The following is a 21,191-nucleotide window of genomic DNA, read 5'->3' on the forward strand; positions in this document are numbered from 1 at the left end:
GGCCAAAATCGCCACGGTGACTAGCCGAGTACTGAGTACTCGGCCGAGTTGACCGAGTTTTAGAACCTTGATGATGAGAGACTCAAAATCATTTACCCTCCTTGTCATTTGTGTTCCTCGATCTTATGTGAAGATTAGAGATAATTATGAGTGTCCGAATTGTACATCTGTATTATTTTTAGCAAGTAACTTTCTTTTACGTCAGTAAAATCACGTAGAGAGTGCATTAAATTAAAAACCAAAAATTGTGTGTCTTGGCATGAAACCATCGGACCACCTTATCAACTTTGAGATCATGAGTTCAAATCTCATTGACATATATAAGGTGTGTTAGTTATTTAATATAAAAAAATTAAAAAAATTCAGATCCATCCTATCAAAAAGATCACATCAAACACAAATAACAATCATATCCAAGTCCTCAACAAATACATCGGCCATCATTTCCACTTCACCTTCGACTAGAATACATCACACTCTAATCTGTGACATTCCTTGGATGAGACTCCATCTATCATTTTCCTTATGCAGATTCTAACCGAAATTAGGCCAGCAATCAACCTCTTTCTGTTGCTTGTGGGTTTAGTTAGTTAATGTGTCCCTATAGATTTTGTTCCTTTCCACTAACGTACATATTACCCAAAAAAGGTGTAGTACAAGGAAATTCTCAAGGACAATCTCGTAAATTGACACCTCAACCGGTACACTCTAGATTAACAAACTTCGTCACCACCTTCCAAAACTCTCCGCGTTTTTTTCCAGCATAATAAGAAAACGACACCCCACACCACCGGGAGTCGCCGTCGTTTTGGCGCCGGTGCCTCCGCCTCCGACGAAATTTCCGTCCTCTCACCTAAATAATGGCGCGAAGCGTCGGGTTCTCTCTGCCGGTGACCGTCGTCGTCGTGGCCATCGGCTACATCTACTTCTCCACCGTCTTCGTTTTCGTAGACCGGTGGTTTGGCCTGTGGTCTTCGCCGGGGTTAATGAACGCCGCCATTTTCACCGCCGTGGCTGCCATGTGCATCTATAATTATACCGTATCCGTATTCCGGGATCCGGGTCGGGTCCCCTCCACGTACATGCCCGATGTCGAGGATTCCGAAAACCCTATCCACGAGATCAAGCGCAAGGTATTCAAATTCACATTCTTCAATTTCAAGTTCATTTCTTTTTGTGTTGATTTTCTATGATTGATTTTGCTCAAGATTTTGTTGATTGCTAATTTTTTTTTTTTTTTTTTTTGTATATGACACGCTGATCAAATTTAGCTATGTTATATTTTGGTGAATCGGATTTGGCTAGAGTAAAATTCAAGGTGTTTTGTTTTGGATTGAATAGTTAGAATTATGGTGAGAATTAAACTTTAGCTGAGCTGATTCGGGTGAGGGGATCAGCAGAATAATGTGTTCAAGTGTGTGTTTGTTGCGGATTTGCTTCAAAGTTATATGCTTTCGGTCTTCGTAACAAATTGTGATCACATAGAAAAGAATCATAGTCATTAATATGAATTTAAAAGGAAGTGAAATGAGCATTTGCTCCTCAAATGGTACAAATCTTTGAACTATTGTAAGTTATGGAAAGATTCCAAATACGCCTGGGAAAGTGTGGTGGATGAGCAAGTAGATAAGTGGGAACAAATCTCTTCTCTAATGTTTGCTATGCTCAAGGGGACATGTGATTCCTGGTTCCAAAACTTGTCGGTTTCGGGTCTTTAATAGCATTGTCTTGTGTCAGCTTCTATTTTTGATGGAAAGATGAGATACATAATTGAGATTATTGTCGTGATCTTTGATATCCCGCATGAATGTGAAACTGCTATGTTGGAATCAGAGCCAGTTGTATAGGGTTGCTCAACCTCATCCCTCTATCACTTCCTCTTGGATATGCTTGTTCAGTTGATCTGACAACAGTACAATGCCATTTTGTTAAATGAGTGGGGTTTGATCGGTAGTGAAGTGAACATTTGTTCCTCAAACAGTAAAAATCTTTGAACTTTTGTAACTGATGGCAAAGCTGCCTAGAAAAGTATAGGTGGGATCAAACCTCTGCTTTAATGTTTGCTGAGCTCTGGAGACATGATTCCTAGTTCCAACGTTTGTCGTTTTAGGGTCTTTAAATAGAATTGTCTTGTGTCAGCTTCTATTTTTGATGGAAAGATGAGAGACATGATTGAGATTATTGTCGTGATCTTTGATCTCCCACATGAATGTGAATCTGCTATGTTGGAAACAAAACCAGTAGGCGTTTGTTCACCCTTCTTTTCTCTATCACTTCTTCTTGGATATGTATGTTCAGTTGTTCTGACAACAGTACAATGCTGTTGGGATAAATGAGTGGGGTTTGATCGGTAGTGAAGTGACAGTTGGTCCTCAAACAGCAGAAATCTTTGAACATTTGTAAGTTATGGTAAAGATGCCAAATATACTAAGAAATGTGTAGTCAATTTGTGGGATCAAACCTCTGTTTTAATGTTTGCTAAGCTCTGGGGGACATGTGATTTCTAGTTCCAACACTTGTCGTTTCTAGATCTCTATATAGCATTGTCTTGTGTCTATGTCAATTTTTGATGGAAAGATGAGATTCATGATGAAGATTATTGTCATGATCTTTGATCTCCCAAGCTGCTATTTTGGAATCAAAACCAGTCGAATATGGTTTTCTCACCCTTCTTTCTCTATCACTTCCTTGTGGATATGCATGTTCAGTTGTTCTGACAGCGGTGCAATGCCTTTTTGTTAAATGAGTGGGGCCAATGCACATGTGTGTCAGTATGCTTCAATGCTGATATATTCAGGGTAGATCACATAGATGCCTAAAACTAAAGTGAAAAGTTATATTTGGAAAACTAACCAGATCTATCCTATTTATTCACTTCTAGTTTTTAGCTTTGATATCCTGTTACTCGGACTTGGCTGTCTGTTCAGTCCAGTCTGGAGTAGAAAATGCCAAGTATTTATAACTCACATCTTCCAGTATCTTCCAAGTCTAATACGCTAACTGTAAAGATCACAAAAACATAAATTATACACTACAAGTGGAGCACTTAGGAGCTCTAAGGTATTTTTACTATGTAGAAGAGAGGATACAGTCTGGCATTGGAAGTTAGCTATCAATTGGAGGTAGTTTCCTTAAGGGAGGAGGGGTAACCTCCTTCAATATGAGTCAAGGATTCCTTGTACCATAGCCACGCTGGCCAGTAAATGACCTTGGTCCAACCATACATAAAATTGGCTAGGGGTAACACAGTTTATTTACAGAAATGGGCTAGGGCCAATCACACACTAAACTCACTTCTAACTTTCGACCTCTGTTCCTATCATTAGTTCATCTAGTTAGTCTATTTCGCGTAAAGTGCCAACTTTTCTTAGGTAGCTCATTAATGTACTTTGAGATGTTTAGTGCTATCCACCATTTGGGTGAATGGATCATAGAAACTGAAATTTTATTTTCTTCTGGATAGTATGCGCACTATGCAGTTGTGCAGGTAGACAGCACCTATGTTGCCACATGCACCATGCAGTTGTGCTTGACTGATCTTTTGTGATACCAATTTATCGCTAAATATGGTGTCTTTTATTTATGTTAAAAATATATTTGGGTTAGTCTTATATTATATTATATTATATATATTCAATTAATTTCTATAGGTAAGCATTTGGAAATAGACATATTATGTTTATAAACCAAATTGCTTTTTTATTATGATTTATTTCATTTGATAGAGGTTTCAGCTGAAGTGACTATTCAGTATTATTGTTATGATTCACCAAAAGAAAAAGAAAAAAATGCAGTTTGGAGCTATTCTTAAGAACATATAATCTCGCAATGGCATAGGTTATACCAAAGTGTGATTATTTTCCTGTAGTGCAAAGTGTGATTCTTTTCCTGCAGTAATCTTGCAAAATGTTAATGATTACTGGGTGGAATGCTTTTGCAGGGAGGGGATTTGAGATATTGCCAAAAGTGTTCTCATTATAAGCCACCTCGCGCACATCATTGTCGTGTATGCAAGAGATGCATTTTACGAATGGTATGCTTATCTGTGTCCTTAATTTTCTTTGATGTTCTGGATAATGTGTTAAAGCTCTGCCTCTTGGTTGCCAGGACCATCATTGCATATGGATCAATAATTGCGTTGGCCATACAAACTATAAGGTCTTCTTCGTGTTCGTTGTGTATGCTGTTATAGCATGCCTCTATTCCCTGGTAAACTACTTATTTTCTTTGACTTGGTCATTTTACTTTTATTCTTACTGTGCAGTAAATCTTTTACTGTTTTTTTGTGTGGGGGATTGGGTTGGGTCAATATTCAACATATTTACTGCCAGGTAATATCTATTCTTATGTTACAAGCTATGCATTTTGAGCTTATCTTTTCAGTGACAACATGATACATTTAAGATGTTAAATCCTGTTTTCTAATTTATTCTCATTATTTTCAATGTTGGTTGTGGGCTTACAATTTTTCAGGTGTTGCTATTGGGTAGTCTAGCTAATGATTTTGAAAAGGATGAGGAGCAAAGTGCAGACTCATATACAACTGTATATGTAAGGTCACACTTTATATGTTTTAGCCATGCATTCACTACCGTTTCCTCATGTTTGTGTCTTATATTTGTTTTCAGATCATTTCTGGGTTATTGCTGTTTCCCTTGTGTGTGGCACTGAGTGTGCTTTTAGGTTGGCATATCTACCTCATTTTGCAAAACAAGACCACGATTGAGGTTATTTAGATATTACGAAGTTGTCTATCATTTTATTATGATCAGTTGAAAAATTTATTCCAAGATTAATTGCAATGTATCTTGGAATAAATTTCATAATGGTTCAGCTGTTTGGTTGCAACCTGATTGAGAAATCTGCACCACTTATTCATTGATATTTATATCTTTTTCTACAGTACCATGAAGGTGTAAGAGCTATGTGGCTTGCTGAGAAAGGGGGACAAATCTATTCGCATCCATATGATCTTGGTGCCTATCAAAATTTGTCAACGGTATTTCCTTACTCTTATCCTTTTGCTCATCAAAGTATCTGTGTGCTGTTATTAAGTTAAGGGACTGCTTCTTTTGATTAGTATTTACTTTACCTGATATACGTTCTTGTTTTCCAATAAATCTTATGAAAACATCATCGGTATTTGTTGTTGTTAAGAATTTGTAATTTCTGCACTGCTGTCCCCCAAAAATTACCCCAAATTGCATCAAAGTTCCGGCAAATGTCATTTCATTCTTAAAGGCATTAGCTTTCAGTACATTCTATTTTATTTTATATTTATGTAATTCTTGCATATTTGGAGTGGAATGTTATCTCTTATGGATCACGAATTTATCTGTTATGTTGGGCATCCATTACATTATAGTCATGTTTAACTGTTGTAGGTACTGGGTCCAAACATCTTTAGTTGGTTACTCCCAACATCAGGACATATTGGTTCAGGACTTCGCTTCTGTACAGCCTACGATTACCCTTCCAGTGGTTCAACATCAAAATGAAATTTTCCCTGGCCATCATCTTGGGTTTGCATTGGTGGGAATGAGGCTTACCTAGTGTGACAGATTATGTAGGGTTTGCTGTCACGATGATGTCTGCCAGTCCTTTTCAAATGTCCTCCTAGGAGTCACTCCAAAACAAGAAAAGGGCTTTTCTTTGTCTCTTACTAATGCAAATCATGGTCTTGGAGCTCCTAAAACTGTTTCCCTTCAAGTAACATGATGTTACGGAAGCAACGGAGTATAGGGTCCCTGTCAATAGCCAAAACCTAGTCAGTCTTTGAGAAACTAGACACCAGATATTTATCCTTTTGTTCGGATGGTTGCTCCAAAATTATAGTTTTATACTTCACAAAATGGTCTCAGCTGATAAGCTTGTACATAGAGGGAATCAGCATCCGTGCTTAACGTTATGTTGTAGAGGAGACAGAGGGGTGTTTGTGTACCTTGAAAGAGTTGTAATCCTTTGTATTTTTTGTAACATGGAAGAACAATAATGGAAATGATGGTTCACTTTTTTGTTTTCTGAATCCTTCCTTTCAATTAGCATTATTACTTACTACAAAAAAAAAAAAATTAGCATTATAAAGTTTGAGGATCAAACCCAAATTGTCATCTCTGGTACATGTTTTGCCCAACTTCTACAGAAATGACTAATAGTAATTTTGTGGTTTACCGTCCACCTTGTGTGACTAGTACAAATTAAACAGCCACACTCATATATGCTCTGTTTAGTTACAAATGAAACTTGGTCATAGTAATAGTAAATGACTACAGTAAATTTCATGTTTACGTTAGTAGGACCGGACCACGTGGAGAGGACATGGCTCTGTATCCCACTCAGCATTTTTATTTCCTTTATTTTGGCCCATTCTTCTACTCCAATCCTTACCCACGCGACGTGTAGGAAAACAGCAAAACGCGCCACACCGCACCCATAACGTTCTCTTCGAGTGTCTCTTACGCGCCACTCTGAAAGCTTGCAAAAATCTTAAAAGAGCGCCGAACAGTTAATATAAATATATAATCCTCGGAGCACTTTGTTCTTCCGTGATTGTAATTGAGCTGAGTTGAGCTGAGGTTGTTCTCTCTCAAGTTCTTCGAGTTCATGGAGATGGAAGCTGAATACAAACAAAGCCCAACTGAGATTGTCAGGTTTTGTTATCTGGGTTTCTCTCTTTTGCTTCTTTCAATGTCATTTGACTCGCTTTTGGGATCAATCTTTGAAATTCAGAACGAGCTGAATTTGATCCCAAATGCGTTGAATTTTGTTTATTTTATCTGTTTTAGCAGCATATAGCTTATTTTGGAGCTTATTGTGCTCATATGACTGATTAATGTGAAATGCTATTTTACCCCAAATACAAGTAATCAGTTAATTGAGTTGGGGTCACTTGGATCTCCAACTCAAATTTGGTCACTGTTTTCAAGTACAGTATTAGTTATTGTCTTAATGATTCTTGGTCACTATTTCAGGAAACAAAAATCAAATGTTTTCAAGCTGAGTGATTGAGTGGTCTCATCAGAGTGTCAATTTTACTTATACTTTTTTCTTCTTTTTTTCTTGGGTCAAGTTTCAATTTACTATACTGTTTGGTGGATTGTGGGCTTAGTTTTTGGATTACCATGTTGTTTAAAGTTTAAAGCTTCATTTATTTGTTTCAAGCCCAGAGCAAAAGGGATTGAGTTTGTTTCTGTTTCAATCTATGGCTTTGCTTTGAGTTTTTTGCTTTTATGCCCTCATTTATCCTGATGGCTTCCTTACTAGCTTGCTCCTTTTATTGATCAGATTCATAAGCTTAATACTTGGTGTTTCAAATTGCACTTCATTTTTGGCTTGATTAAGCTTTAACTTAGAGCTGGGAGGAATTGAGCCTTGTTGACTTGACCCTGCCCCTCTAATTATTCTTGTTAAAATGCTACTGAACCTGTACTGGTAATTCATATCTTGTTTGTGAAAATGGTTGGTGATTGCAGCCTTTTCTCATTCTTGTTATGTTGATTTCTTTGCGCAGCTACCCTGTAATTGAAGTTGGAAAGACGATCAAGAAACGAAAATTGCAGGCTGAGCAATTGGGCTTGCCTACACCCAAGCATAAATGCTGGGACCTCAACTTTCCTTCAGATGGACCTGTCTCCATGTTTGATGAAATTCCTGTCCAAGTACAGAACATGGAGAGACACATAGTCAATGGAGGAATAGAGGGAGGAGTCCTCAATGACGGGTCTGGACTTGGATCAGGAAAAGGTAGCAATAGTTTTGCTGGAGATTATTGTGATTCTGCAATATCGGTTTATAGAGAAGTTGAACCAAACCCTGCATATGCAAAGAGCGTATGTGATAGGCCGTCCACTTCATCTGTGAATTGCAATGTCAATATTTTTAAAGACACCGACAGCAGTTTGGACAATGTGTCAGCTATGGAAGCAAATTATGGCGAAGCGGAACTAGAATTTGTGAATATGGAAGTGCATCAACCTATTCAGAACCTCGAAGAGCAGCTCCAAGAATATGGAGGCGAGGCAAATTACATCTGCTCCGAATATGGAGAGCACTTCATTGAGGAGTGTACAGATAAGGAAGTTGAAGATATTATCTACTCCAATTCTTTAAACCCTCATGCATATATACTTTCATCGGGAAGGTGGAGTGTAAATCAAGGTAGTGGAACGTTTTGTAGAGAAATTTACTGTGACGATTTTTGTAAAGTCGGTCCATCTTACTGAGTACAGTTTTCATTGTTGGCTAATTTGCAGAGGCTCAATCAGGCAGCAGCAGGAAGCCAACCATCGATCAAGAATTCGAGCAGTACTTTTCATCGCTTATGCTGTAGTGCTCATTCCTGGGATGTGAGCAGAAATTTTGTACAGTTTTTATTATAGATATATCTCTGTTGTAACTTGTACTTGAATAATGTAACCAATCAATATGTTCAGTAAATCTGAAATGAGAATGAGGTTACTTCACATAGCTTCATAATTCAAAATGCCAAAAAATAAACCATTTATGTTCAAAATTACACCAGGAAATATCTACAAAGAGCAGTTCTTCTCTCTTTCTTTGGTAAAATGAGAAAATCCGTAATTATTTCTCTCCAGCATATTTAGTTTTTAAGTTAATAGAAAAAACCCGAACACAAGATCACTCAACAAGAATAAAAAGGCCGCCAGTCCGGACGCCACGGTCAGTCAAAACTCAAAATCAACACTGGGGAAGATCTGCCGGTGGTGGAGGTAGCTTCTGATTTGGTTGTGGCCCATCTTGAACGATCCAAGCCATTTTGAGCCCCCAGCTTGTATGAATTTCCAAATGGCAGTGCATAAACCAAACCCCTAAAAACAAAATATGTAAATGAAGAGCATGATAATGTACACGACAAGTTTAATTAGCCCATATATGTTATTAGATTGTGACTTTACGAGTCTGGAGATCATACCTGGATTGTCGGCCAAGAAACGAATGGCAGCCCAACCGCCAGCCGGAACACCTACAGTGTTCCTTTCAACAGGGTCCACCAGATTGAACTTGGCAGGATCCTTGTTCTGATCAAAGTTGCCAAAACCTTGTCCGACAATATAGAAATTAAACCCATGAAGATGAAGCGGGTGGCTCTCGGCACCAAGAATGCTTGTGTCTTGCAACACCAGCTCCACAGTTGTGTTGAATGGTATCACCACAGCCCTCGTTGAATTGATCACATTAGTGTTGTTTGGTGGAGTTCCTGTGTAGTTAAATTGCACAATTGGGTTGCTAGGGAAATCAGTTCTGTAAGTGACATTGGACTGTGCAAAGAAGTGTGTCTGAAGCATGGCTACTGATGGCATTGCAAACGACACATTGTTGATCGCCGCTGCGAATTTCTGGCCATTCGGTCCTTGACATGTCGTGTTTTTGGGGCACGGGCTTGTTCCAAGTCCTACAGTGAAGAAAAATTTCCTATCCACTGTTTGGGGGACTTTGGCAGGGTATTTAGCACTGTCCAAGCTACGATACTTGGAAGCCAAGTTTTGGACAAATTGAGTAACATTGACAAACTTGGTGCCATTGATGGGTGGGAGGCTTGGTTTGAGGAGGGGAAGAGTTTTGATGGAAGAGGGAGTACCAGAACTGCTTAGTGGGTGCTCATATTTCAGGATTCCAGCCGCAGTGGTGTTGTCGAGGGTGCCAGCACCGGTGAAGTATGGCCTAGTGAGGATGAGGAAAGTGGCATTGGGAAAATTGGGTTTGGTTTTGAGGAGGACACCGGTGGTTTGGCCAGGGGTGATGAGAAGTATGTCAGTGGTGAAAGGTTTGACATAAGTAGCATCGGCACACACCACAGTTAGGGAATGATTTGCTACACTGAAGAATAGCTCGTCGTTGAGTGCAGCGTTGATCAATCGCAGGTGATATGTCTTCCCAGGTTTCACCTTTAACTTGAATACATCTGCAAAAAACCACATTAAAGGCACTTGAATATATTATGTTGTTAAACTGTGGATTTGGATCACACTTGCTCAATCTCATGTCAGATGGAAACATGTTACCTAATAGTTGTATACTTATGTTTGATGATTATAATTGTTTTCAAAGTACTATTGAGTAGGTTGATCGTGACATTGTTTCTATTCTCGACAACATAACATATTAGACATCTGATCGTAAAACATGACATAGGTGAATATTCTCATACCATTAGAAGAACAGTTGTACATGGGTCCTGGAAGCCCATTCAGAGTATATGCATCAGAAACGTTAGGTCCTCCTCCAGTCTGAAGAGCCTGGTTAATCACAGCCTCAGGGTCTGTCTTAAACCACTCTCCTGTAAACCCAAATTTTGGAAAACGAATCAAACAAGTTCAACATTTAAATCGTTGCTTGTTTGAACCCAAAATTAAAGTTCAACATCATTGATTAATGACTTACGTACCAAGAATAATGGGGATTTCCTTATAGGGTTTCACAAAAGGGTAAGACTCATTTCTTCTTGGGAGAAGGATGATGGGTCCATAAAGGGTAGATCTCAACCATGAAATGTGAGCATGATACCACAGAGTACCTCTCTGGCCTATGATGGTGAAATTGTAAGTATATGACTGGCCGGTTTGGATAGGACACTGTGTAATGTAAGCCGGACCATCTGCCCAACCACTTCTAAGTTGCCTAATTCCATGCCTGTTTTCCCATACAAAACAAACACAAATGTGAATCAGTACTAGTTCAAGTTCTGCTTCTTTAAACAATGTGGCATCTGCTACTTATGTAAATAGATTCCTCAATCATACCAGTGAATGGTAACATTCTCTTTGATATGGTTCACCACTTTAACGAGAACTCGATCACCTTCCCTTGCCACTAGTCTTGGTCCTGGGAATTTTCCATTCACAGTTACGATCTTCCTTGTGCTGCACAACCTTGTGACATTGTGGTACTGAATCTGTACGCCATGTAGCAACATTCCAAGTTAGAAAAGTCGACAAGCTAAGTTTCAATATAATGTAAGGCAATATTCTTCACACTCCAAATATCATAGTGAACTTAAAGCGCAGACTAACTTGCAATCGGTGAAGCACACAGATATTAAAAAAAAAATGTACATTGAAAGTGTAGTGTCTTGTTTTGCCTTCAGCAAGCTCTGGCATCAGAGCTGCTGCAACACATAAACCAAAGAGCCATGCTGCCATTGCCGGAACATGCAGATAACCCATTGCTTTCTCTCTCGCTCTCTCAGTTGGAGCTAGATACTTTTAGTTGGGGACTGAAGTGAGAGAGCAAATGAGAGAGTTGGAATGTTATGCAGAGAGTGCTGGAAGGTGAGCTTAATATAGGTAGTTCTCAAGGAGTAAAATAACTCATACAATTGGAGGATGGTGATGGTCTCCTTGAATTGTTTGCTCCGCTTTGCTGTTGGTCGAGCTTAATTTTCGAGTGCCAATTAAGTCATATTCCTTCTGTTTTTTTCATCCACATTAATTCTGATTACCACAACACAATAACTCATTTTCTCCAAAGTTCATCTGGTGAAGAAACTAATTGTCCTGATTATATGGTTAAAAAGGATCTATTACTATTATTAAAGTTGTAGTAGCCAAATTACCTAGCGTAGCATCGTTATCGAATCAACCTGTCACAATTGGATTTGTCATGCATAATCTTTCATGTTACTTAATTTTGGTACGGAACATAATTAACCAAAACAATGAAACAAACGATCCTTGAAATAATTAGAAGTAGCAAGATGTCGATGTCAATCAGTCATATTAGTTCTATCACTCTATGAATTATTTTTGAATTCCCCAAGAAAAAATTTGACCAAATATTAGACCACAAAATAATTACTGATGAACTACACATTTCATCAACCAACACATAGCTCATTACATTCACACATTCTCATTGGACGCCTTTCTTCTCTTATCACGCTATAAATCAAATGCAAGCACTTATGTAGAGAATAATTCATACTTAATTAGAGTACAATTCCGCACATTTTAGAAGAATATATAACGTGTTCCCACAGTATATATGAATTGCAGAACTAAATATTATTTGATAGTTTGATACAATACTGCTAGCAAACTTGTTGTTAACAAACTTGTTGAATTGCACATGAATGCGTTGTTAACAAACTTGTTGCATAATAATATTGGACATATTATTTATTTAGCATGTACGTCTTAAATGTTTGCAATTGATGATTGTCAAACTCAAACCTGTTACAATCTATACAGATAATCGCTTTATGAATACCTAAACTCCAACTCTTCTCCCCTTCAAGAAAAGAATGACCCTACAGTCCAACACCAATCCCCGGCATCATTAATCCTTGAAGCTAGCTAGTCATGATTAAATCGATCTGTTAGTGAATTGTAATTGCATCCATAACCAATAATTCTAGTTAACACTCATGTAAGTGTCGTACTTAGAAACCACTGAAACTTAATTAACTTTGCTTATTTGTGGAGCTAGCTAGCTTAGGTGGTAGTTGTAGAAAACTAATTAGTAGTCCTCTTTTACGTATGCTCAAGTTGAAGCTCAGTTCGTTTTCGTATTTCCTTTATTCGCAATCTATATCCCCATCCAAGCCACCCCCCCCCCCCCACAAAAACTATTCTATCTTGGAAACTAAGATATTTTGTTTCTTTTCCATGACCAACTCATTGCTTGCAGAGGTGCACGACCCTCACTGTTTTGCAAGTTCTTCATGAACAACAACGTTCTCGATCATCTGAAAGACATTCGTTGGAGATGTTGGTGTAGAATCTAGATTTCCAATTCGCTAGGAATTTGGAAAGTGATGCTCCATCTGATCTGTGAGAGTGACTATTATTGTTTAACTTGATGTTAAGCTCAACTGGTTTCATCATAGGCTTAGAAACTGATGTGGTCAATAGCACTCGCTGTGTGGTCAATACAAGATCTTGCATCAAATCATTATTAGGTAATGAAGAGCTAGCTAAGTCTAGGACCAGAATTAAGATAATCATATTAAATAGTGTTTGCCCAACTTAAACAGTGTACAAACTTAATTGATGTTGCACATATTCTAAATGTAAACTTAATATTTTAGGTCTGGGGATTTATCTATTTGTTTTAGATGAATACAAATTTCATAGCTCTAATCCATATTTATAATATTCAGTCGTGAGTCTGAAGAACCTAGCATTTAACCTAAAGATGAGGTAAACTGTTTTATTTTTATTTTTTTTTATGATTCGTCTATCCCTTTACTCATTATTTCTTATGTTGACTTTGTATATAAATTCTCATGGACAATTACTGTACCGTATTTATGAACAACGGATATATTAGTTTAAGAAACTTAGAAGTATGGAAGGCGTTGCTACTAGAGATACATTTACAGACATTGTGCATCCTGATTTCGACTGATACCATTAAGTTGTTAAATTTGAGAGTTTTTTTCTTGTTCTTTAACTTGGATTTATACTTTCATGTGAATTTTTGTTCACTTGCCGTATGTTTGGATGCGGGATGAATTCTCAGGAATTTAATCAAAAATAAGGAATTCCCAGTTTTTTAGGACTTTTTCCACTATTTAGATTCTTATTCCGTGGAATTTGTAATTTTCACGAGAAAATAAATGTGGAATTTGAAAGCTTAAATTCTCGACTTGATTTCCTTACAAAATATGTGTCATTTATCAATTCCATCAATTGAGGTTAGTTTAAATACTAATTCTTGTTATTTTAAAACTCCACATCATGAAATCCAAACAATAGAATTCTCAATTAATGAAATTTAAATTTACGGAATGTAATTCCCATGATTTTGAAATTTTTGTGGAAATCGAAATTACTCCATCCAAACGCAACGTTGATGATTTTACTTACCTTGAGCAAATCTGTATGTGACAAAATATATGAAGAGAATGTAATGTGAACAAAGTAGAATTGAGAAAAGAGTTTTTTAGGTATTGTTAATAGGTGAAAAAAGTAGACTTACAATTAAAATTATATGAGTGGGGAGTGAAGAGAATGTGAGGTAAGCAAAGTGGTTTGTGGGGTGGCAAAGTGGTTTGTGGGGTGGCAAAGTGGTTTGTGGGGTGGCAATAGACGCACCCTTAAGTTTTGATACAAATATTCTGAAATATTTAAAATCTCTAATTTCACTCCTTGTTGAGTTGTAGTCATACACATTATCGTTAATATTGGAGTAAGATGCACCAATAGTTCCTCAATCCTTGTGTACTGGTGAGCATGATACTCAGACACACAAAGCTATCAATGTGATACCTAGAGTCTTATATTGCGGCATATTGCCATCAACGACATACCTCTGTCAAATTTCTATGATGATTCAGTTAAAAATGGTAGAGTTACCCAAATGGTAGAGTTAATCAATTTCCTTTATTGTCTTTACTTTTATTGACCGAAATATCAATAACAATAACTTATCTAAACCGACAATAATATCTTTAAAAGATAAATAAATAAATAATAAATAAAAAATAAAAACCCTAATGGTAGAATTAATTGATTTACCCAAATGGTAGAAGAACTAATCGATCTTTTATTGTCTTTATTTTTAATGATAACAATATGAGACTCCAAGGGCACGTTTGTTATAAAGAATTGTGTAACATACGCTTAGTTAGATTCTAGCAGAGTCCAACACTACTCAAGTCAAACTTATTCTACAATAAGTCTAACCATGTTTGGTGGAAGTGACTAAAAAAACACCACCAGACCTGCAAAACTAGCAAAATTACAAACAATGTGGTTAACACCACCATGTAAAAGCCGGCAACCCATAATGCAAATTCATCAAACTCCATCAGCTCATAGGCAACAAGTACTCCATAATTAACCTGCAAGAAAATAGCACAAGCTGCTTCTCAAACTTAATGCAAATGTAATAATGTCCTTGTCCAAAGAACCCCTGACCGGGCGTGGCCACAACAACAATACACAATAGGGTTAATGGAAATATAATCCCAATTGGGATTAAGAACACAATCTTTTCTTCTTCTTTTTATCAGAAAACGTGATGCATCTGGGACCAGAGGAGACGGAGCACCGAAGTATGGAAGCGGCAAATTTGATGGCAAGGAAGATCCCAACAACGTAGCAGGGGAAGGAGACGATGGTTGAAGGCGACGACGTGGCAAGGGAAGAAGGCGACCGTGTTGTGATGACGAGCTGAAAGAGACGGTGCTGCAATGACAAGCTGAAGGCGACGGTGATGCATTGATAGGTTGTAGGCGTTGGTGCTGCAATGACGGGCTAAAGGTGACGGTGTTGCGATGACGGGTTGAAGGCGACGAGAATTTTGGTGAATGTGCAGCGTGAGAAGGAGGATTACACAATCTTATGAATTTTGGTGTCTCTAGCTATGGTAGAAGGTGTTGGAGGGATATAGGGACTCTATACTTCTATAGTCCATGAAATTAGTCTTTGGTTGTTCCCGTATATAAGATATGTGAGCTTAGACTATGTAAGACAATCTAATTCCCGTAGTCCTATGTAACAAACATGCCTAAGTGTTACACAAATAGCTTTGTGGGTTCGGGTATCAAACTCATCAGTACAAGATTTGAGGGACTGTGTGATGCATTTTCTTAATTTGGTCCAAATAGGCTTGACCAAGAATGATGTGATATTTTCTTGATAAAAAAAAGTATGATGATATTTTAAGCATTCTCAAACACACATTCAAGTGAGCCAAACCAGTCATTGAGTTTTGCCAAATACTAAAGAGTTGCATCATCTTTCCTTTACTGCTACTTATTTTCAGATTCACATAATACAGCAAAGAAAAGGGAAGGGCCAGAATAGATGATAACAACAATGACACAACCTTACCTTTCCTCTCAATTCTCTACCAGATACCAATCACCAAAAAAACATATGTTATTTTGAGGTACTTGCAAAGTCTGCATTTTGGGGCTTCCCTTTTAGGGTAATCGATTCTAACCCCCAACCTTTTTATTCATCCGAAAATGACCCCCTTGAGGTCTACAGTTCTCCTTCCACACCCACTCCGATTTATCCCCGCAACATCCCCCATAACCAAAAAAAGAAAAACTTCATTTCGGGAATAAGCCAACCCGAAATAGAAGAAAACAGAAGTGGAAATCAAAATAAAACATTGTAATATATCAACAAAATCAAACCATATCGTGTAATGATTATTCGAACTGCCTATGCGCAAACTTGAGTTCTCGGCGCCATAGTGAACAGTGCATCGAGATCAGGCGGCTGGAAGTAGCCGTTCTTCGGCGGGTCCCTCTTGGTTTGATCCCCGGCGGCTTTCTTCCTCGGCGCCGGCGGACACATTAACGCTTCCGGTATCCGACACTCGTGGCGCTTCGGCGTCATGCAATCCTCGTCGCGACGCTCCATTCACAGCCGTCCGATTAATGAGCTCCAAAATTCCAAAGCTTTTATCGTCCGTCGATCGGAGACTGTAGTGTTTTGGGGGAAGAAGATGAGAGGCGCGGTTTTATAAAAAGGAGGAGTTTGAGGAATTTGAAAAATCGGAATGTATGGTAGGGTGCATGACAGCTAAGGGTGAGCAGACGGTGGGGCGACGTGGCGGGAGATTAGTGGAGGGTTGAGTCCACATGGCATTGCTGGTACAGAATGGTTTGCTGTTTTTCCTTAATTTTGTTGGTTTTGAATTTGGTGAGGCGCCAATTTTGGGTCCGTTTTACGCGGGAAATTAAATTGTTTTGAATGTTAGGCGTGTAGTCGTTCTCTGAAATTATGTCACAGATATGAAAGTTCCATCTGCTAAAATGGGCCATCTGACACTTAATTACTTTTCTGAATATGGGCCGGTTACAAAAAAGATTCTGGATTAAGATGGGCTTGATCTGGAAGTTCGGGACAATGAACCCCAAATTAAATAGATGTACCGTAAAAAAGTTGTCGGTCGATCACTCAACTATCGTTTCTTGTTTCTACATGGAAGATTAATGTATATGCATGACTGCATGAGTACAAAGATTTCTGGAACCAGTCTTAAAGTTTTTTTTCTTTAAGAAGTTAAGTCGAATTCTATACCCTTTTGAAGTTTTAATATATGTTCTGCTTGGTTTCTTTGCCAATTGGCGTTAAAATGTGGTTCCACACCCATTTGAAATTAATCACAGCTTAAGTGGGTGTTAGTATCTGGATTGTAATTGTCAAAATCTACAATGAAAACTTACCCAGACCTTCTTTCAGTTTTATCTTTGGTGGTAATTATACGTATGTGTTTGACATGATTGCTGGCAAATTTTGATGGGGCCCATTCCCTAATTATGCTTTATTCAAAGGAAAAAACAAGTACAACGAGCGCGCACTATGTAAAGCATCTTTCATTATCAGCATGGCCCACAAGAGCTAGATAATCTTAGCCCGAATCTTCTTGGTCGGATATCAAGTCCAATACTCCATCCCCGTTGTTATTTATAGATAGTCCGACGACTTATACGATTCATAGACGAGTGATTTCTTTTTCACCCATCTTTTTGAATTCGAGTTTCTGCAACTAATCAAGGAGTCGGTTCTTTTTCTCGACTCTCTGTTCTCTCTCCTCAGTAGAAGTGTACAACTCCATGGCTGAGTTTCTTACTTTTGCTGCCCAGGAATTGCTGAAAAAAGTGGCTTCACTTGCCACTCAAGAGTTCACTCTTCTATGGGGATTCGAGGGAGAATTGGCAAATCTGCGTGACTCACTGCTCTTTCTTGAAGCTGTGCTACGAGATGCGGAACAAAAGCAACAAGATCAGGGCGAGGCTGCCAAGCTCTGGTTGGCGAAGTTGGAAGACATAGCTCATCTTGCCGATGATGTGTTAGATGACTACGGGTATGAGCTTCTCCGGCGTAAGGTGGAACTGCGAAACCAGATAAAGAAAAAGGTGCTAAACTTCTTTTCCCTCTCCAATCCCATTGTATTTCGTGTTAAAATGACACAGAGAATTAAAAAAATCAACACTTCTCTGGAGGATTTGGGTAAAAGGGCAACTGGGTTCGGGTTTGTTGATAGGCCTCCCTTGGAGGCACCAAGCTCATATGACAGAAGAATCGATAGGGAAACCTACTCTGATTTCAAAATAGACGAAAACATTATCATTGGAAGGGAAGATCTTGTGAAAGATATAGTGAAAGACTTGACTAACTCAAACAACAATAAGGAAAATGATCTTTCAGTTCTGGCCGTTGTGGGAATGGGAGGACTTGGGAAGACCACTTTGGCTAAATCTGTATATCATGATGACATAATAGAGCAACATTTTCAACAGAAAATATGGGTTTGTGTATCTACACCATTTGAAGTCAAGTCAATTTTAAGGGGGATTTTGGAGTCTCTTCAACCTGCTGCAGTGCAAACTATAGAGGGAATATGCATAATCCTTAAAAAGGAGTTGAAAGAGAAGAGGTATTTACTCGTGCTCGATGATGTTTGGAACGAAGATGCTCAAAAATGGGAAGAATTGATGGGTTGCTTGGTAAACATCACTGATAGCCAGGGAAGCAGCATCCTTGTCACCACCCGCAGCGACAAAGTTGCAAAAATTGTGGAGACTGTTCCTAGACGTGATTTGAAGAAACTAACAGATGATGAATGTTGGCTCGTCCTGAAGGACCGAGCATTTCCAGTTGGGAGTGATTCTATTACTGAAGATCAAGAAAATATCGGCAGGGAGATCGCTAAAAAGTGCGGAGGTGTACCATTACTAGCAAAGGTATGTAAATTATATCTTTAATCAGCTCAAAGTTTTAGTTTTCATGCTTTTATACTTATTATTAATAATTGATTTGAAGTTTCTAAAATAAAGAGCAGTAGGAAGATTCATGCAAACCACCCTATGCTTGTAACCTTGTAATAACCTAAATATAGTTAATCTGTCGAAAGAACCTGGTTCGACTCAACAATACACGCTACATTAAAATGGTTGTCACAAAAACATCATTACCACTCTGTTCCTTCAGTATGCACAATTGCTCATGATACTATAGCTGAAGCATATTACCCTCCATACCCTACCTATCAAGTACCAACCTAAAGCCTTAACCTTGGGTGGAATATATTTCACATTTCGATTGCAATTGAGAAATTCGATATTTGTGGAAGTAGAATCAGGTTCCATTTGAACTCTTAACTATTAAACTGAGAACAAGACTTCAACAGTCTTTCATGTCACTCATCAAGAAGATATTTATTTATTTTTGATCAGAAAGTAATTAATTCATTAGTGAAATAGTACAATTAATGAAGTTTAATTCAGGTAAAAAATTATTTAGGGATTTAGGTTTTTATATATTCGATTTTATCATTTAATTTTTTTAAGATATAAAAATGTATTATTTACATACCATCACCTTCATAATAAAAAAATTAATGACATGTCAAGTGACACATCATCTGGTATTGATATTTGATATAACTTTTTAGTGTCCAAAGCATTTTGTTTTGTTATAATTACAAACAAATTCATGTTATTGAGAATGAAACGGACGATGTGGTATAGCACACCATATCATTTGGTGTTAGATTTTTGTATAATATGTTGGGATCTAAAACATTTTCCTCTTATAGGTGTTGGGAAATATGATGCGTTCTAAAAAGTTTGATGAATGGCAATCACTTGTGGAAAGTGGTATATGGAAATTACCGGAGGCAGAAAGCAGAATAATGGCAATTTTGAAATTGAGTTTTGATGAATTGAAATCTCCATCATTAAAACAGTGTTTTGCGTACTGCTCCATGTTCATTAAAGATTCTCAACTTCAAAAGGACGACTTGATCCAACTTTGGATGGCTCAAGGATGGCTTCAAGAGATGGAGGACCAAGGTAATGAATATTTTAATATTCTGTTACAGAACTCATTCTTTCAAGACGTGATAAGAGATTATCTCTATGGTGATATAATCGCATGCAAGATGCACGATCTCGTTCATGATCTAGCTGAACATGTTTCAAAGTCGAAGCACTTCCGCTCCTCATTTTCCTGTGAAACCCTCATTGACAACAACTTAGATGGATTTAAAGCTCTACGTGTTTTGAATCTACACAAGGCAGACATTCAGGAGTTGCCAGATTCATTAGGAAAGTTGAAACACTTGAGGTATTTAAATGTTATGGGAACAAAGATCAGAGCATTTCCCAAATCATTGGGTCAGCTTTTTAACCTTCAGACACTTAAAATGCCTGACCGCCTTGAAGAATTCCCCAAGGAAATTGCAAATTTGATCAACTTGCGACATATTTACTTCGGTAGACGTGTGAAAGTTCCAGCCAGGGTATTGGGAAGATTGACTAATCTCCGATCATTACCTTTTGTAAAGTTGGGCAAGGAGACGGCACCTCAAATTGGAGAATTAGGTGGCCTAAACCATCTGACACTCAGAATATCTATTCAAAATTTGGAACATGTTGCAGATAAAGAAGAGGCAGAGAAGGCCAATTTAATGGACAAGAAACATGTACGCAGGTTATTCCTTGGATGGACGCCTAGTAGGCCAAGCAACAGTGCTGTCAGTGACGAAGTTGTACTTGAAGTCCTGCGACCACATTCTAATCTGGAATTTTTGGAGATTCATGGATTCATGGGTGTTAAATTTCCATCATGGTTATTGTTATGCACAAACTTAAAGGAGATTGAATTAAGAAGTTGCAGCAACTGCGAAGGAGTCCCACTACTTGGCCGTTTGCCCAATCTTGTACGTGTGAAGATGGAAGGTATGCAGAACCTCAGGTGTTTGGGATATGAGTTTTATGGTTATGATAATGTCTCTGACGATAGAAAGGTTTTGTTTCCTGCATTAAAAACATTACGCATTAGCCAGGTGAGAAACCTAGTTGAATGGATGGAAGTGCCAACGGAAAGAGTGAAGGTGTTTCCTTGCCTTGAGAAGTTGACCTTGAGAGGATGCGACCAATTAAGAAGTGCTCCCGGTCATTTTCCATCCCTGAAAAAGTTGGTGATTGAAGACATGAATAACGGAGGCATTGCAATAGCAAGTATTCTAAACAGTAGTCTGACCACTCTCAGTTATCTAAGGATAGAGAATGTGAAGGGACTTGCTTGTCTGCCGGAAAGCTTGTTAGGAAACAACAAGAATCTTTCATATTTGGAGTTACGGGGTTGTGAGGAGTTAATTTGTATTGCTCCTCCCCAATCCCACTGCTGCGCATCGCTTCAGCAACTAACAATACGGGAGTGTCCTAAGCTGAGGTGTTTACCTGATAATGGGCTATTACGCCC

General features: G+C 38.2%; 4 protein-coding genes across 4 annotated transcripts; 3 read left to right on the top strand and 1 right to left on the bottom strand.

Moving 5' to 3' along the window:
* The first annotated feature begins 752 nt into the window (after window positions 1-752).
* Window positions 753-5,864, top strand: LOC101294186 (probable S-acyltransferase At3g09320-like). The gene is made up of 7 exons (XM_004302693.1): window positions 753-1,133; window positions 3,941-4,033; window positions 4,108-4,209; window positions 4,474-4,551; window positions 4,629-4,727; window positions 4,904-4,999; window positions 5,385-5,864. Exons 1-7 carry the CDS (start codon window positions 861-863, stop codon window positions 5,496-5,498), a joined length of 855 nt encoding a protein of 284 aa, XP_004302741.1. The 5' UTR covers window positions 753-860; the 3' UTR covers window positions 5,499-5,864.
* Window positions 5,865-6,537: 673 nt separating this feature from the next.
* On the top strand, window positions 6,538-8,433 carry LOC101302087. The gene is made up of 3 exons (XM_004302719.1): window positions 6,538-6,650; window positions 7,511-8,157; window positions 8,253-8,433. The coding sequence occupies exons 1-3, from the start codon at window positions 6,604-6,606 to the stop codon at window positions 8,327-8,329; spliced, it is 771 nt and encodes a 256-aa protein (XP_004302767.1). The 5' UTR covers window positions 6,538-6,603; the 3' UTR covers window positions 8,330-8,433.
* Window positions 8,434-8,470: 37 nt separating this feature from the next.
* Window positions 8,471-11,205, bottom strand: LOC101291348 (laccase-17-like). Its single transcript, XM_004302683.1, has 6 exons — window positions 11,073-11,205; window positions 10,761-10,912; window positions 10,406-10,650; window positions 10,169-10,297; window positions 8,933-9,922; window positions 8,471-8,828 (listed from the first exon to the last, which is right to left on the bottom strand). The coding sequence occupies exons 1-6, from the start codon at window positions 11,181-11,183 to the stop codon at window positions 8,698-8,700; spliced, it is 1,758 nt and encodes a 585-aa protein (XP_004302731.1). The 5' UTR covers window positions 11,184-11,205; the 3' UTR covers window positions 8,471-8,697.
* A 6,331-nt stretch (window positions 11,206-17,536) lies between these two features.
* On the top strand, window positions 17,537-20,395 carry LOC101312369 (putative disease resistance protein RGA3-like). The gene is made up of 3 exons (XM_004305148.1): window positions 17,537-18,667; window positions 19,522-20,226; window positions 20,366-20,395. Exons 1-3 carry the CDS (start codon window positions 17,537-17,539, stop codon window positions 20,393-20,395), a joined length of 1,866 nt encoding a protein of 621 aa, XP_004305196.1.
* The last annotated feature ends 796 nt before the right edge of the window (window positions 20,396-21,191 follow it).

The sequence above is a fragment of the Fragaria vesca genome, linkage group LG6 (genome assembly GCF_000184155.1).
Source record: "Fragaria vesca subsp. vesca linkage group LG6, FraVesHawaii_1.0, whole genome shotgun sequence".
Taxonomy (NCBI): Eukaryota; Viridiplantae; Streptophyta; class Magnoliopsida; order Rosales; family Rosaceae; genus Fragaria; species Fragaria vesca.

Coding starts and splice junctions, on each gene's coding strand:
- LOC101294186 (XM_004302693.1), top strand. CDS start 861: ATGGCGCGAAGCGTCGGGTTCTCTCTGCCGGTGACCGTCGTCGTCGTG. Junction 1,134..3,940: donor TCCACGAGATCAAGCGCAAG/GTATTCAAATTC, acceptor ATGCTTTTGCAG/GGAGGGGATTTGAGATATTG. Junction 4,728..4,903: donor AAAACAAGACCACGATTGAG/GTTATTTAGATA, acceptor CTTTTTCTACAG/TACCATGAAGGTGTAAGAGC.
- LOC101302087 (XM_004302719.1), top strand. CDS start 6,604: ATGGAGATGGAAGCTGAATACAAACAAAGCCCAACTGAGATTGTCAG. Junction 6,651..7,510: donor AGCCCAACTGAGATTGTCAG/GTTTTGTTATCT, acceptor TTCTTTGCGCAG/CTACCCTGTAATTGAAGTTG. Junction 8,158..8,252: donor AAGGTGGAGTGTAAATCAAG/GTAGTGGAACGT, acceptor GCTAATTTGCAG/AGGCTCAATCAGGCAGCAGC.
- LOC101291348 (XM_004302683.1), bottom strand. CDS start 11,183: ATGGGTTATCTGCATGTTCCGGCAATGGCAGCATGGCTCTTTGGTTTA. Junction 10,913..11,072: donor CAAGACACTACACTTTCAAT/GTACATTTTTTT, acceptor CATGGCGTACAG/ATTCAGTACCACAATGTCAC. Junction 10,298..10,405: donor GGAAATCCCCATTATTCTTG/GTACGTAAGTCA, acceptor TTGGGTTTACAG/GAGAGTGGTTTAAGACAGAC.
- LOC101312369 (XM_004305148.1), top strand. CDS start 17,537: ATGGCTGAGTTTCTTACTTTTGCTGCCCAGGAATTGCTGAAAAAAGTG. Junction 18,668..19,521: donor GTGTACCATTACTAGCAAAG/GTATGTAAATTA, acceptor TTCCTCTTATAG/GTGTTGGGAAATATGATGCG. Junction 20,227..20,365: donor GTGTGAAAGTTCCAGCCAGG/GTATTGGGAAGA, acceptor AACATGTTGCAG/ATAAAGAAGAGGCAGAGAAG.